The sequence below is a fragment of the Leuciscus leuciscus genome (genome assembly GCF_965113295.1).
Source record: "Leuciscus leuciscus genome assembly, chromosome: 25".
Taxonomy (NCBI): domain Eukaryota; kingdom Metazoa; phylum Chordata; class Actinopteri; order Cypriniformes; family Leuciscidae; genus Leuciscus; species Leuciscus leuciscus.
In genome coordinates this window covers 10,435,926-10,452,217 of record NC_138724.1, presented here as the reverse complement: position 1 = coordinate 10,452,217, position 16,292 = coordinate 10,435,926, and the positions used below count along the sequence as shown (strand labels likewise).

At 39.2% G+C, this 16,292-nt stretch overlaps 1 protein-coding gene across 4 annotated transcripts in view; it reads left to right on the top strand.

The window, feature by feature from the left end:
• Positions 1–15,920, top strand: part of LOC309491057 (mixed lineage kinase domain-like protein) — a 41,631-nt gene extending 25,711 nt beyond the window's left edge. For 2 of the 4 annotated variants that reach the window (XM_082160476.1, XM_082160477.1), the window contains exons 8-11: positions 719–858; positions 942–991; positions 1,104–1,247; positions 7,562–10,512. In XM_082160476.1, the coding sequence (XP_082016602.1) occupies positions 719–858; positions 942–991; positions 1,104–1,247; positions 7,562–7,602 (375 nt within the window). In that variant the 3' untranslated portion in view covers positions 7,603–10,512. The other 2 variants (XR_014202912.1, XM_082160478.1) reach the window with 2 other exon arrangements.
• Positions 15,921–16,292: the final 372 nt, after the last annotated feature.

Below are 16,292 nucleotides of genomic sequence, written 5' to 3'. Positions count from 1 at the left end.
CGGCTCGAATCTAATAGAGCATGTTCCTCCGCCGGACAGGGAGTCCGGGTTCTGTGGCCGCTACTTTATAGTTCCCAAGAAGGATGGAGGGTTGCGCCAATTTTAGATCTAAGGCATTTGAATCGGTCTCTGAGGAGATTCAGGTTCAAGATGCTCATTATTCCCATCATCGTGAGTCAGATCAAATCTGAGAATTGGTTTGTCACGATGGATCTAAGGGACGCATACTTCCATATCCATCCTTCCATCTCACAGGAGGTTCCTAAGGTTCGCTTTCAGGGGCGAAGCGTTCCAATATTGGGATCTTCCGTTTGGCCTAGCTCTCTCCCCTCGCACGTTTACCAACTGCACGTTTAGATTCCGTCACTCACAGTTGAAGAGTACCTATGATAAAAATTACAGACTTCTACATGCTTTGTAAGTGGGAAAACCTGCAAAATCGGCAGTGTATCAAATATTTGTTCTCCCCACTGTACATAAGAAAATATAATGTTATATTTTATAAGGATTCATCATATTTGGAGGTCTTGGGCATCAAAAAGTACAAAAAACTTCTTAGAGAACTTATAGAATTTTTTGACAGATATTTATTCAATCAAACTCTAAATGTGCTGGACACTTAACATAACCTAACCTAAACCTAAAGGGAATATTACTTGTTGGGGTTTCATCCTAATTTTTATGTTGTGTGTATTTGCTCATTTGTATGTTTCTAAAGTTGGGAGGTTTTGAGTTGGCAAGAACAGAAACTTCTCTTCAGAAGAATAAATCCAAAAAGAACAGTGCTTTCCATTACAGCTCTCCACAACAGCTTCAGAATATCAACCATCCTTACGACAAGGCATGTGAGATCTACAGGTACGGCACACTAACTCAAATATCAAATGTGTATCTTATTAAAATAAAGAATGACTGTTACTTACTGTACATGCTCTTTCTAGTTTTGGCATTGTCTTGTGGGAAATTACAACACGAGATGTTCCTTTTAAAGGTGTGTATCACCACTACAATTAATTTTGATAAAAAATAAACTCTTCTGTTTATCTTTTACATATTTGTGTTTCACTATACATTACTTAAATGTTCTGTGCCTGTGTTTTTAGACTGTTCTTCCCACAGTCAGATCTATCAAAAAGTGTGTGTAGAGAAGGTCATGGAGCCACTTCCTACAGATTGTCCCAAACAGTTAAAAGAGCTCATCAATGCATGCCGTTTATTTGAGCCCTTCCAAAGACCAACGGCAGGAGGTAAGACCCTATCACACAAATAAAGTTACATAAAACAAGTGGGCCATCACCTCATCCTTTAATTCTGTGATTAGTGATGCATAAGGTTACATGTAACTTTACATAAACAGACTTTTTGGTATACCAGCTTTCCCTATACCAGCAATGGCCTCGAGATCCACTTTCCTGGAGGCACAACGCAAGTGTTTTTTGCTAGTTTCAGCCCGACAGTTATAATTTTCACATCCTGCGCCACGTTGTTTAAATAGCAAATGCATTCGCGCCCATCTGTTCGCCCAATGGCGTGCTGGTCTGAAAACAAGGTGTGTTCAGGCTCATTGTTGGCGCTTTGCTATTATGAGACAACTGAAATAGACTGAGGCATTGACAAACAAAAACCTGGTCTAAAGTAATTGGCGCAGTATTATTATCTTTTTGTTATTAAAGGGCGCATTAGTAATATGCGCCTATAGGTGGGTGCACAATATGCGTACACTCTGCTTATTACACACACAGGGCAGACTTTTTACGTGCAGCATCACATAAAAATGGCAAATATAAAAATAAAAGGATTACAATATAAAAGATTACCATTGTGTACATAAAGATATGATGGAATCCGGCTAGTCCCGTAGATGATCTGCTTGGCCGCTTGAACCTTCCGCACAAGCAGATGGGTTTCCTCTCTAGAGAAGCATTCAGTCTTTCCGCATGCAAATTGCATTTGCATGTAAATAGCTGTAATGGATGACAGAACAGGATGTAATTGCAAAACGCTCTTTATTAATACTCAGCACACTGGTCAGAAACACAGAACACAGATGACCGCCAACACAGCTAGACAGGCGGGCGGACACAAACGCTGGGTGGAACGGTGACGCAGGGACCTCGGTGGACAACAGGTGATCCTCAATCCAAAGATGATCCCTCGTGATGGTGCTCAGGTCCCGTGAATAATCCCTCGTGAAGGTGCTCGGTGATTCAGTGCGGCGTGCAGGGAATCTGGAGACGACACGTCGACGACACAGGGAATCCAATCCACAGACACGAACACAGGAACAGGCACAGGAAACACACCGGGAAACCACAACGATCTGACAACATGAGACACCGGTTACTGAACATATAAAGGGACAAACAATTGAAACCAGCTGGCGATCAGTGACCATGCCCACAGACACACACACAACAGCACGTTAATTCATGAACCGTGACAAATAGCAATCCGCCATGGCGCGAGAGCAACTAGCTTTTAACGGGAATGGGAGATGAGACTCTGATTGGTTTATTGCACGTTGCGCCCAAAACACACCCATTAAGAGAATAGGGACAAGCCTTTTAGACCATGCGCCAGGCACACTGACCATTTTTCCCATCATTAAACTAGAAAAAGTGGATTCAGACTTGCACCATGCGCTTAGATCGTTAAAATAGGGCCCTTAGTGTTTGTCGGTTCTCGTTAATGATAGCGTCAGTGTATATGTGTATTTCTCCTGAATTTGTTATCAAAGCATGTCTCCTTGAAGTATTCCTCGTCGTGCGAGTTTATATACATCGTTATGTGACACCTGGTCTCATTGTTAATATGTAGGTATCAATACGTAACATTTTTAGGTGCAAAACATCATTTTTGTACCTTTGGATATATGCTAAAACGTATACATTACATTTAAATGCATTGACATTTAAACGTAAACATTATTACGCATTTACAGCTAAAAAACAGATAGATAGATCCCTTAACCCTACCCCCAAACCCAAACATAACCATTTTATAGAGAATAAAAAAAGAATATATAAAACGTACTGGACAGAAATGTGCAGGAAAATGACACTTTTAGGAACAATATAGCTGTAATGAGGTATGTTGTTCAGGGAAGAAGGAAGCAGGAACTGGTGAACGTTCAAACACTTAAAAATAAAATAAAATAAAAACACAAAACGGAAGAAAAGCAGCAACCCCTCATGGACGACTGCCACACACACATAAACAAAACACGTAAAATAGTCAAGGCCTGGTCCTCTCTCGTCCTCCTTTTATCCGTGAGAGATATAAGACCGGTGTGGCATACAGATGATGCTCATTAGCAATCATTATGTTTCCTGGTGTGCACTTATAATGTTAGTATGATTTTTACATCAAAATTCACATTTTATATTTAAAATTTTGAAATAAAAGCCATTTTTCCTAGCCTGATTTTAGCCTTCGTGTCTGCTGAGAGATTGGCTTACATCTTTGCATATGAAATAGCTAAGTATTACATAGGAACTCCCTCGAAAACTTTTCCCTCGAAAACGTTGGTTATAGTGTTATATTTAGATCTATTGCAATATAGATTGTGGCATGAATGGTTGCAATGATGAGCATTGTAGCTGATCACAGACGTTGATCGCATGAATGCAGTGATCGTCTCGTCATTGCAACTGGATTTCTGCACACTAAAGAATGGTTTCATCATAACTAACAGTGCAAACACGATGTGAATAAGAGATTTGTTGATTATAACGGGAGTTTTGGCGAAAGTCCAGATCAGAACAGAACTCACTGATAAACTCGCGCTGTTTGATTGATAGCTCCAGCGATTGTAAATGGAGCGTTCTGTGATCGCTTTCTATGTATAATTTAATCACAGTTTAAATAACAGATTATTTTCATCCTACTTAGAGAAACAATGTGAAGTTGACCGTTTAGTCACTGGTTTGATTTTCTCGTTATTTACCTACTACATGCGTGAATCAGTGGGCGGGGCTAGACAGGCAGTGATGTAGAAGCAGGCATTGATCTTCTTCTGCATAACTACCTTATTACGTAATAAAGTAGAACATTCCATAACCTATTGTTCTGGCAGACTGGCTTTCATATAAGACTAATGAGAAAGTTTTGAGGTCTGAAACTTACAAGATGTTTTAATAGTACATGACTTTATATATGTCAAAAGATCAATGGAATTTTGATTTCTCAGTTCTGGACCCCTTTAAACATACAACTCCCAAAACACGACATCGCAATCTGTTACGAAGCAGGTGAGAGCCAGTGAGCATTTTATATCACTGCCATCAACTGGATTTGACATTTGTGGTCTTTCATCCATCAATGGAGATGAAGATCGCTGAATAAAGAATTAAATTTGGGTCTATTCCTCACAATTATGGATTCTGAAGACGTGGTTTACAGCACACGAAAATAAATGTATTACTTTTGTGAATTTATGTTTTTGGCATATTTTATGGTTCTATTGTCAGTCTCAGCATAGGACTATACTGAGAAAACGCCTATTGTGTTCCACAGCAAAAAAAAAAATATATATAATATATTCATGATAAACAATGGTTAAACAATTACAGAAATGCTATTCATTTTAACGTTTTAAAGTGTAGACTTTTTTAACATGTAATCTGTTAAAACGAGTTTGCAGCAGAAGTCACAGAGCGGAGCGAAATGTTATTTTATATCAAATTAAACTGCATTTAATAAATGTGATTGAAAACTATTTCATTTCTATACAACAATACAATAGAATCAAAATTGTAATGTTGCGATTTTAATATTGATATTAAATAAGGATTCATACACATTTGTGTCTAAAAGTTGTTCATAATAATTTACATTTTAGTAGAGCCCAACCGATAGGGATTTTTTGGGGCCGATTATATTGGGGAGTAAAAAAGCCCGATATCGATATATCGGCCAATATTATTTATGTATATATTATAATACAGCAGCAATATTATTTATGTGCATATTATAGTACAGTACCAGTCAAACATTTTGAACACAATTTCACATTCGTGTGTACAAACTTTTAACTGGTACTGTATATAGAATACAGTATACATAAGCAAAATACTGTATAAAATATATAAACAATTTTTTTGCAATGATCACTCAAATGTGGTGATCAAACACTTGTGTGACAAAGATATATAATGGAGGCAGGGTGAATGATAGAATGAGAATGATACATTTGAGCAGTATTGCATGTTCTGTTCTACAGTATATTATATTCTAAATACTGTTGCATAATCTTCACTAATGACTTTGTCTTTTTATTTAGAAAATAACTTATATCAATAAATATATCAAAAGTGTCACTGGCAAAACCTTGTTATCTTCTATTATTGGTCTTAATTCCTCTAGTCTCTAGTAGGCTACTCAGATCTTTTTACTAAAGTAAAAGTAATAATACCATATGAAAACATGTTTAATTACATATGTACAGTACTTTTACTTAAATACTATTTTAAATAGGCCTAAGTAAGTAGTCAGCAAAATGTACTAAATGTGAAACTACTCATTATGCAAAATGGCTCTATATAAAGTGTTATAATTATATAAATTATTGGAATATTACCTTATGTTGTAATGTAGCGTTATATGCAGAATGGGTTTACACTGTGTTAACCCTGGATGCGGCAAAGTGCCCTTTACAAAGCAGAATGAGGCATCAGTTTACTGTCGCAGATTTGTTGCTCGCGTCGCGCCGCATCCAGTGTAGACAACATCACTGATTATAATAGATTTAATTGTCTTTTTTCGCATCGCGCCGCTCGCGTCCGGTGTCTTGTTCAGGCAGCAGAAAGAGTGGTATCTTAAAAGTAAGTTGCTTGTTACCAGTACAGTGGTGGCTTGAGTCTGTTGAATGGTGATTTAACGCTACGTTGTCACCTAGTTGGTGAGATGCTATGCTATAAAGTAGATAAACAATGACCCCGTCTTTTACTCTCACAACGTTTTCTACATTAGCTAGCTAGCCATGTTTCATACCTTGTCAGTGGAAGTGGAAGCTAATGTGCGCGCATCTTACACCGTGTCTGAAGAAAAGACCTCCTTACTGAAGTGAAAGGGTTGGTTGGTGTTACTACAGTCACCTGGGTCGCCATTAGCAAACAATGGAGCGCGCTCTGCTGGACAAACTACGTAGTTACACAATTTACAAGCATTTTATCCGCATTATATGTTCTGTAAAAAAAATAAAGTTCATATCGGCGGCATATCTGTGTCATTAACGCCGATACCGATATATCTGCGACAGGTTCATATCGGCTGATAAAATCGGCAGACCGATAAATTGGTCGGCCTCTACATTTTAGTACTGTCGATACGTCGATATTGCACGTTTCAGTGTGTATGAAAACATAAGTAAATGTCCATATGGTAGAACCACACTTTACATTTTTCATCATTTCATTAAGGTCCCATTGCATGAAAATTTCACTTTATGAGGTTTTAACCTTAATATGAGTTTCTCTAGCCTGCCTATGGTCCCCCAGTGGCTAGACGTTTTGATGGGTGTAAATCAAGCCCTGGGTATTTTTGAGAAAATGAAAGCTCAGACGGGCGAATCTAGAAATCTTCCCCTTATGTCGTCATAAGTGGAAAGGTTCCCTCCCCTTTCTCTTCTTTGCCCGCAAAAAGAATTTGGCCCGCCCATGAGAAAATGAGCTGCGCGAGCGCGATATTGGTTTTTCCTCGAGAGACATCATGGCTTGCAAACGAGCGAAGCATGGCAGTTGCTCAGTGTTTGAAGAAGTCTCACAGCAGACACGCCCCTTCAAACAGAGCGTTCAAATCAGAGGCTAAAATCAGGCTAGGAAATATGCCTTTTATTTCTAAATTATAACAACTTTTGATCTAAAAAACATACTAACATTATAAGGGCACCCCAAGAAACATTCTAAAATAATAAAATAATCCATGCAATGGGACCTTTAAGTAAATACACACCAATACTAGAACACATTGTCAGGATTACTAGAAAGGTACAGGCAAATGAGTCTGATCACAGTTATAGAGCTAAACAGGAAAGTGGATCTCAAGGGCCAGAGTTGCTCAGAAAGTGTTTTTCTGCAAACAACTTTAAAACTGCATATTGTTACTTTATTGAAAATTTTCTGTATTGCTCATTCTATAAGCAACTTAACAAAAAGAATATCTTGTTATATCCCTTTATCTGTGATATGGGCCATTAGTTTAGCAATTAGTTTGAATTACCAGATACAATTAAAATTGGCCCATTGAAAGTAAGATGATTGTGTTTGTTGCAGAGGGAGAATAAATCTGGACCAACTGAAACAAAACAGGGCAGTGAGCTGTTGAACATTCAATGTTTGACCCAAGACAGGGCACACATAATGGCTATAAATATTTATGATTATACTGTATACACAGAAATGCCAATTTACTCAAAAAGCACAAAACTGACATCATTATAAACAAGATTATTTAAATAGATAATGTGAATATGTGAAAAAGAACATACAAATTATAATTTTTGATGGTTACAACAGAAAATCTGAATTTTAAGAAAGCGTTATTTATGGTCTCTTTTTTTAAGTGTTGGTGGACATGCTCCTTAAAATGGTGGAAGAGGATTGATGGAGCACCTTTGCAACTCTAACCAAGCCTGCTGGCAAATTGTCCACATCAGATTCTAACGATACAATCTATTACCATCTACCTGGGGGGTATTTCCAGAAAGCAGGATCAACTTTACGTCACATAAACCCTGAACTCTTGGGGAATGCCGGTTCCAGAACACCTGTGAGGAATTCAATCAACGTCCTATTGGTAATCTAGAGTTAACTCATGCACATAAAGACATTATCTATGGATTGCTGATTTCAGGAGTCAGCATGGAATCGGAAGTTAAGAAACATTCTATACTTTTTTTTTTCTGTTTAAAGTCGACATGAAATGAAAATTCACTATTTCTATTTTATAAATACATATGTATCTTATTGTGAACGATTCATTCTTGCATGTTTCACTTTTTTTTTAACCTTGTAGCTTTCCTGGCCTTAAAACAAAGCCTTTGTTTTCTGTTTCTGTTTAAGAATTTTAGATTTACTGTAAATCTTTAAGAATGTTAAAATTGAAAAGTGGAAGAAGAATACTTGGTTTATTGAAGAAATTTAAACTATTAGAAGACCCGGATGTATATATTTTTTCCTCTTTTTTTTTCAATGGCAGCATCCGAAATTGCATACTTCCCTACTTAAGTAGGCAAAAAACAGTATGTGACAAAAGAAGTATGTCCGAATTCACAGTACTCATAAAAGAGTAGGCAAAAAGTACCCGGTTGACCTACTTTTTCCGAAGAGATTCTGAAGTGTACATACGATGGAGGATACTAGATCCTTTACTAGAGGATTTTGAATGCCAGTGAAAGCAAGGTAGCTGACGCTGGTATCACATGATAATGGCGGATGTAGTACGTCCGGATTACAATCATACATAGGGTTGGAAGGGTTACTTTTAAAATGTATTCTGTTACAGTTACAAATTACTTCATAAAAAAGGTATTCAGGAACGTAATCCAAGCATATGAAAGTAATGTAATCTGATTACTTTTGGATTCCTTCAAGGTCACACATGTAAATAAAGTTAAGTAAAAGCAATATTTACTCAATAGTCATGACTGGCAACAGAACCAGCTGTCATTTACAGATTTGTGGATCAGTTCTAACGTCAACTGATCTGCTGTTAATATAAATCATCCACTCGCATCTCTGATTTTCTCTGATTTAGATATCCGCACCCGATCATCAAATTACAATTATTCTAATTCTCAGCGTTAAGCATAATAATATTGTAACATTTTACACTGAAGTAGGCTGATTTAAAGTTAACATTTAGCTATTTCAAGTTAACATTCTTCTTTGGCATTTCCTTAATAGCCTAAACACAGGCTTTTCTCCTTTCAAACGTAAATTGACAGTTTCAGTCACTGCAACTTCCTGAACACACACAAGAATTTAAATATGTTCATCCCGAGCAAAGGCTGGCTTTGAGTTTATTGTCATATACAATATACATATACCATATACAGTGCTTCTCAGCCGTTACATATCTCATACTCATCACCTGATTCAACAATTGGGGTGATTTTGTAGGGGAGTGAATCTGCATAGAAAATAATAAACAAATTACAAGCATAGATAAATACAATAGAAGAGATAAATACAATTGAAATAAGCGGTGATTTATAAATCAGAAATCTAACAGTATTCAGGAACAGAAATATAATAATCAATTGTAAATTAACGGTCTTCACTGTATAAATGAAATATAAGTTATATAATTAATAAATACAATTTATCTCTGTTAAAGCTACAAGTAATTTTCTCTTTCTCTTTTGTTGTTTGATCACCATTGGTGACACAAACAGCTGCGGATAGATTAGGCTGTCCCTTTAAGACCAATGCATGGACCTAATACAAATGACACGCATCTGTTTTCTTTCTGTTTACAACACTGAATTCGGCATTCACGTGTTGTCTGCATGGCTCTGAGTGTGCACAGAAAACAACGCGTGAGTCCTCTTGCGCTTGATGCCTGACTCGACTTAAAAACATATGCAAATGATAAACTTTTACTCTATGATGATTAAACTTTGCAATTAATCCACGAATCACATGCGTTCCGAACCGGGGGACAGCTGGCTTGTACGGATCACGGATCAGCTACGACCCTTATAGGCCTACATGACATTGCACATCCTGCGTAGGCTACTATTGATCGTACTATCGCGGATGCGCACATCACAATATCAATGCTTAAATTATATATCGTGCAGCTCTAAGTGATGCACATTTGTTGTGTTTTACGGTGAAACGAGTTTTGTGTCTTTAATAAAATCAACACATTAATTATTTATCTCTCATCCACCCGCAATTAATTGGAATGTTATTTTTTTATTACTTGCCTGTCCGACCCATGAATTATCTGTAGTCTCCACGGATTCCGTGATCCTTGCATCACTACTGTCAATATAGCGTTACCCCGGATTTCCACCAACTGCGGAATGGCTGCGGATCGGCTCCACTGCATATCGGCTCCATGCTCCGCCGTCCCTCAATACCCACCAGGTCCGGATTTTTTGGCGGAATGGCTGCGGCCATGACTAACAGCTGAAGTCACGACTCACGAGGACCCACGAGATCTCGCGAATTTACGTATGATCGTGCGATATAAGTGCTGAATTGCTGCGGAGCTCTCCGGCATCCGGCAAAAATAGAAGCTCTGTGTATCTGCTCCGGAGGGCTGCGGATCGCCGGAGTCGGAACGCAGCCGTTCCGCAGTCATTGAAAATACACACATTGACTTTAATGGAAACCTATTGACTCCGCAGCCTTTATGAATTTATAGCCCAGTTTCTCTGATGTTCGAGTCTTTTTCCTACATGGATGTTTTGTTTGGTGCACTTATTCTGTACCTGGTTCTCTGTTCTTCATGTTTGAATTTTTTTTTTTTTTTTTTTTATCAATAAAACTCACTGAATTTGTATTCAGCTCCCCTTTGTTTTTGAGTTCAAAATATTCAAAGTACTTACTCGAGAGGATGCGGTTTCCGTCGCAGCCCCTGTATATTTGTTTTCTGTTTTCTTTTTAGAGTTGTGCTCTGTTATTTAGTAATTTTAGGTGATTTTGTATTGCCTTTTTGTAATTGTGTTTTCCAGCAAAAAAAAAAAAAAAAAAATCATGATGCTTCTTCGTTCTTCACTCCTACATCAGCGATGAACAAATAAGAAATGAGAAGCACCCTAAGATTGCTAGAGAGTGCAAGTGCAAGTCTGCAGCTAGACTCTATTGAATGAGCCAGTGAGTGATGCTCTGTCGCCATTTAGTGGCTGTTCTTGAAATTTCATGTTATTTTACTTTTACAGCTCTTACCAAAGCCATTCTGCAGATTGGCCAAGGTCGGCATAAATTATTACCTGCTATTTTGTGGAAGACAAGACCGAGTCCAAAAAAGTTGAACAGGACAGGAAAGTCTTATGCATGACATTATCAAGACAATCATTTTGGGTTATTATTTGTTGATCTAAAAGCAAAAAAAGTGTCACAACACCCAGGATTTTTAAGTATAGACATTCCCCTTGATATCATATAATCTTCTAATGAAAAGAAAACAGAATGATGGCATATGGTGATACCTCATAATAGCAACTCGGCATCTCGGAATAGGCATTTAAAAGAGAGGCAGATTATGGAGTGATATGACTCAGAAATTACATTGGGCAATGTTCAGAAGTCATTCAGCGAGATGTTCAGAAGAACGCAAGAGCTAAACTTCTACGAGCTCAATAACATCCACATCACACACAAAAAAGGAAAGGTAAGAAAAAAGCCGGAAAACTTTGCCCATTAATTAGATGTGCAAGGCAAGCAGGCAAGTTTTCGGGTTGTTATGGACAATTAAAAATGTGAATATTCACGTTGCACTAGCGGTGGACTTTCAGCGAATTAAAACATTTATTTTTTAAAGAGCCGTTTGTGAGTCAAAAGAGACGGCTCTTTTCAGTGAGCTGAGTCAAACGAGCCGGCTCACGAAAAAGAGCCGAAATGCCCATCACTAGTTATTAGGTGGCCAGTGTTTCACTTTCCCTCCAATATTATTATGTTCCCAGTAAGCACACATACGTCGCGGCGACGTATGTGTGCTTACTGGGAACATAATAAAGAGACCTGGACTCGGTCGACCAAAAGACCAGTGGCCGAGACCGAGACAAGTCCGAGTCCGAATACCAGCGAGTCCGAGACAAGTCCGAAACCATAGAAAAACGGTCTCGAGTCCGGACTCGAGTCCAAGACCGGACTCGAGTACCACAGCCCTAGTGTGTAATGTTGCTGTTTGAGCTTGAAAAAGCTCCAGTTCTTCTCTATATCAGTGTCAGTGTTTCTGAACTCCCTGAAACACCTCCATTGTAGTCTTGAGTTTCTTCCGGGAACGAACACGTCACAATATTCCTCATTATAATAATTCATACGCAGAATAAAGGGACGGGGCCTGGTTGAGTTAGTTAGTAGTGTGTTAAACTGGTGGTTATGGTAAGAGCGGGACATTTCCCATATACACTCGAAGCGCTCGACCAATCACAACACACTGATCCAGCCGACCAATCAGAGCACAGTGTGCTTTTCAGAAGGAGGGGCTTCATAGAGACAGGAACTAAACAGAGCGTTACTGACAGACTGGGAAGAGAGGAGCTGCAACAAAGTTGCGAATTTAACGTGCGCAAAATTGGAATATCGCAGAAAACACAAAACCGTTTCCATCCATTGCGCCAAAGTGAACAAAATCGTTACTTCCTGATAAACTGCCGCTAAATATCACTAAGAAAGATTGAATTTGGTGCAGAAGGAGAAGCCACTATATATAATAATTGGGTTTTTAATAAATTGCTTGCGGAGGCGGATACGTGTTTGGGAACGCAGTCGTGTAAGACAGTTCTGGAGGGAATTATACCAAACAACTTTGATGACAGACTTTTGCTCAGGCATTTCAGATTCTGTGCCACGAGATCGGCCCGCTGGCTAGTCCAGTTATGCCGTCCTGTCTCAAAGTCATGTGACTTTTTTGATGAAAGTAACCTTGACTCTTACTCTTTACAGAGCATGAAGTCTTTTGCTTCAGAGGCTGTTTGGAGGAAATCTGGCAGCAGCATTAAAGATGGCGTTTGGTTTAGTGTTGATGGCAAACCTTGTTTACCCCCCAAAAAAATTCAACCATTATGCTAAATTGATGCATGGATTGGACCATGCATCGAAAGGGGCTATGGTAACTCAATTAACAAATGTATAAGAAACTAAGGGGTTCACAACATTTGCTGAAAATTCAAGACCTTTTGGATATTGTTTGGAAGACCCCATTTTTGGGAATGGAAGAGGTTAAACAAAGAGTGCCATCTACCGAGTTGTGTGAACATGACATGTTGAACTATTGTTAAGAAATGTCTTCTCTCATATCTAGCATTTGTTTGCAGGTGAAAGCAGCTCAAGGAAAGGCAGCTGATACCTTACTGCACTGCACGATATCAAACCAGAAGATTCCGTGGTGATAAGGGATCTAAGGAGGAAGAGCTGGAAGGCAAAGAAGTTGTAGCGTAAATGCCTCTGGGTTAATGCGAATTAGCTCAAGAATATAGGGAATTTTGGCAATATTAATATTTATAACGCATGGTCATAATTCATAAATCGCATATGCATTTACTTTATCAATTATAGGAAATGCCTCGTTCTGTACTGTCTGATCATTACAGTTAAGAAGAAGTATTCCTGTCTACAAAACTCCAAGAGAGTTTGTCTTCTGGCCGCGAAGACAAAACCTCTTTGGGTTTATTAATAAAAACTATTCAAAGTAGTTTTATAATATAGAGCCTGTAGCTTTATAGATCTTTTGTTTCATTGACTTTATAAAAAGTGGGTTTTCAAACACAGAGCCAGTTAAAAGTATAAATGGGTTTATTAATAAAATGGCACACACTAGAGATTATATAAACTACAAACATAAACGTACGTAAAAATGCAAACAAACGAATAAACATTTAACCGAACAAAAACATGAAATGAAAGAAAGAAAGATATAGAGGGAAGATAGAGGGTAACTTAAATCACAGACCTAAGACCTAGACACCTGGAACAGCTTTTATAGGAATCAATATACTTGCGAGATGTGGTACTCTTTCAGTGTGATGCTGAAAAGGGGACGCGCGTGCGCGTGTCCGGCTGGTTTGCGTCTAGCTTCTTCTTCTGGGTCGTTTCGAAAAACGATGTAAAGGCTCACTTGAATTTAACGTTACCGGAAAAGTTCAGATTCGTCTCCCGGGATGGGAGAGGCTGGAAATCTTAGTTGCAAATACCGGCGGTTACGACTCGAACATGGGTTCGTTCGATGGAGAAGGCCAGGGCCTCCTTCAGATGTTCCTTGGAGCTGCGCCGGGGAAGAGGGTCCAGAGAAGTTGGATGAGTTGAGAGGAAGAGAAGAGATTTTGGACTTTTATCAGTGTCCCAGGTGCCGTCCCCTCCTTCGTGAAGGACGAATCAGCTGTCGAGATTTTTCGAGCGGGAAGATTCCTTTGTCCGGTTAGACACGCCCACTCGAATGAGTCATGATTGACTTTAACTGGAGAGGATTTTCTCCAGACATATGAACTTATAAAACAATGCGCATCACTGAATTCTGTTATAGGAATTCAACTCCGTTAGCTGGAGAGGATTACAAAGATATCAAAAATAGAATCTAGGCGTCGTAGCCATGCAACGATACATTATTATGCATTTGTATAGGCAATAGCAGTTCTATTAAGGTCACAAATAGGACATATGCTTTCCTATGGTTTACACACACCTCTTAACACACAAATTTATATATTTAGTACCTTTAGGAGTGACTTTATGGGTAAAAGTCCTTTTCTGTAGGGGGTTTCTGTTTCACAGTCCAGAGTGTGTTTGTATGTGTGTGTGTGTTGGAATGTTGCGACCCTGTTATCTCATGCATAGGGCTGGATAGCTCTGTGGTCAAATTTTATGACCTGCCAATGAGCTCGGGTTACGGGATGCGATTCTACTGGGAGAACATTCTTCAAAAATACATTTCAGATCCAAACACTCGAAGATCATAACTGTATGATCACAACAACATTAATCACGCATACCTACAGGAAATTCAGATACCAGTCTGAGTTACACACATTTTAAGTTAGACACAAAAGGATGTTGGTGTGTGTGTGTGTGTGTGTGTGTGTGTGTACGTGTGTGTGTGTTCTGGAATGTCACGAGTCTGTGAGGTTGTAAAAGTCACAGGGAGTCCAGAGCTGAAATGGGGGTTTTAGAGGGGATTCTAAGAAAACAGGGTTTCCTTATGTGACTCAAATGTCCCTCGGGGGAGCCACAAAGATGCAATTTTGACCGTTCAAGCAGACTTGGGGATCAGGATTTACTAATTTGAACAGCATGTGACCGCATGTCATAGTCATTGTCGTTACAAAGTGGCTGGGTCCGTTCCAAGTGCTGCTTGCAACTACGCACACAGCAGTGAAAGTAGCAGAGAGAGCCATGTGGGTCCACGCCAGCCCTTGCAGAAACGTTACACTCACAGAGCAAGGAGAGGGATCAGAGGAGTAACCATTCCCATAAACAACAGATGTCAGTGCCAGCCAAAGTCTGTTTCTCACATCGACTGCTGTTATCTGAAAACAAGAACAAGGATACCCTAGAGGAACATCTCTGAAGCAACCAGTGTACCGACTCGATCCTATTGTGCGAGGACAAGCATGGGTGGTAGTGAGACAGCAGACTCTGAGAATTAACCAAGAACTGGTGGACAGCGACTCAATCATTGCAGTCTGCTCAACTGGTGGTATAACTTTTCCGGATGGAAGAGGGGGCTAGAGAGGATATATAATTCTGACTGCACAGACAATACGAGGAAAAAGGAACTCTCAGTACAGCTGGAACACACCTGGACATGGACAACACTTTCTAAAGCTGCGATGTTCATCAAGCTAACTAAAATGGAGCAGGGGAGAACACCAACAGCAACTAAAACCATGTGTGGTGTACAAGTGCATGTAAGCAGGTCAGTATTAATAAACCAACCACTGGGGATGTGTCCATTTGTTCAACAAAACCAAAATTGAGAGTAGGATGGTCTGAATGCAGAATCAAAATTGATGTGAAAAAATGCCATCACCGTAAAATGTTCACGACCACTGGCATCCATTCCATCACCTTTACATGTCCCTTCGACAGACCAAGTGACACTTCAGCAGTTTGGGTATGTGGGGACAGGGCTTATTATGTTCTTCTGAAGAAGAGGTCAGGCTGCTGCTAACCAGTTTTGATGAATGTGGGCACATCAGTGTATTTGCCGGGGGAACAACTGCCGATGGTGAGACAAAAAAGAGACATCAACATTTTGCCAGGAACCCTGCCAAGCAGCCACAAAGGTTATGTACAGACGTTGTCTGACCCATAGACCACTCCAGGAGCTGACGTGGGGTGGTCAATCTTTTTAGGAGGAGGAACTACTGCAGTGCTGAGTAAGATCAATGGGTTGGTATGGACTGTGTTGGCAATAGCAAACAGCACTGAGAATGCTTTGACAATGATTAATGATGAAATAAAACAAATAAGAGATGTTGTTATACAGAATAGATTTGTGTTAGACATGCTGACTGCTGAGAAAGGATTGGTGTGTAAAATGTTGGGTACATCATGTTTTTACATTCCAGACTATAGTGACAGCATAATCAATATCATTGAGCACATGGGAATGGGTGTAAA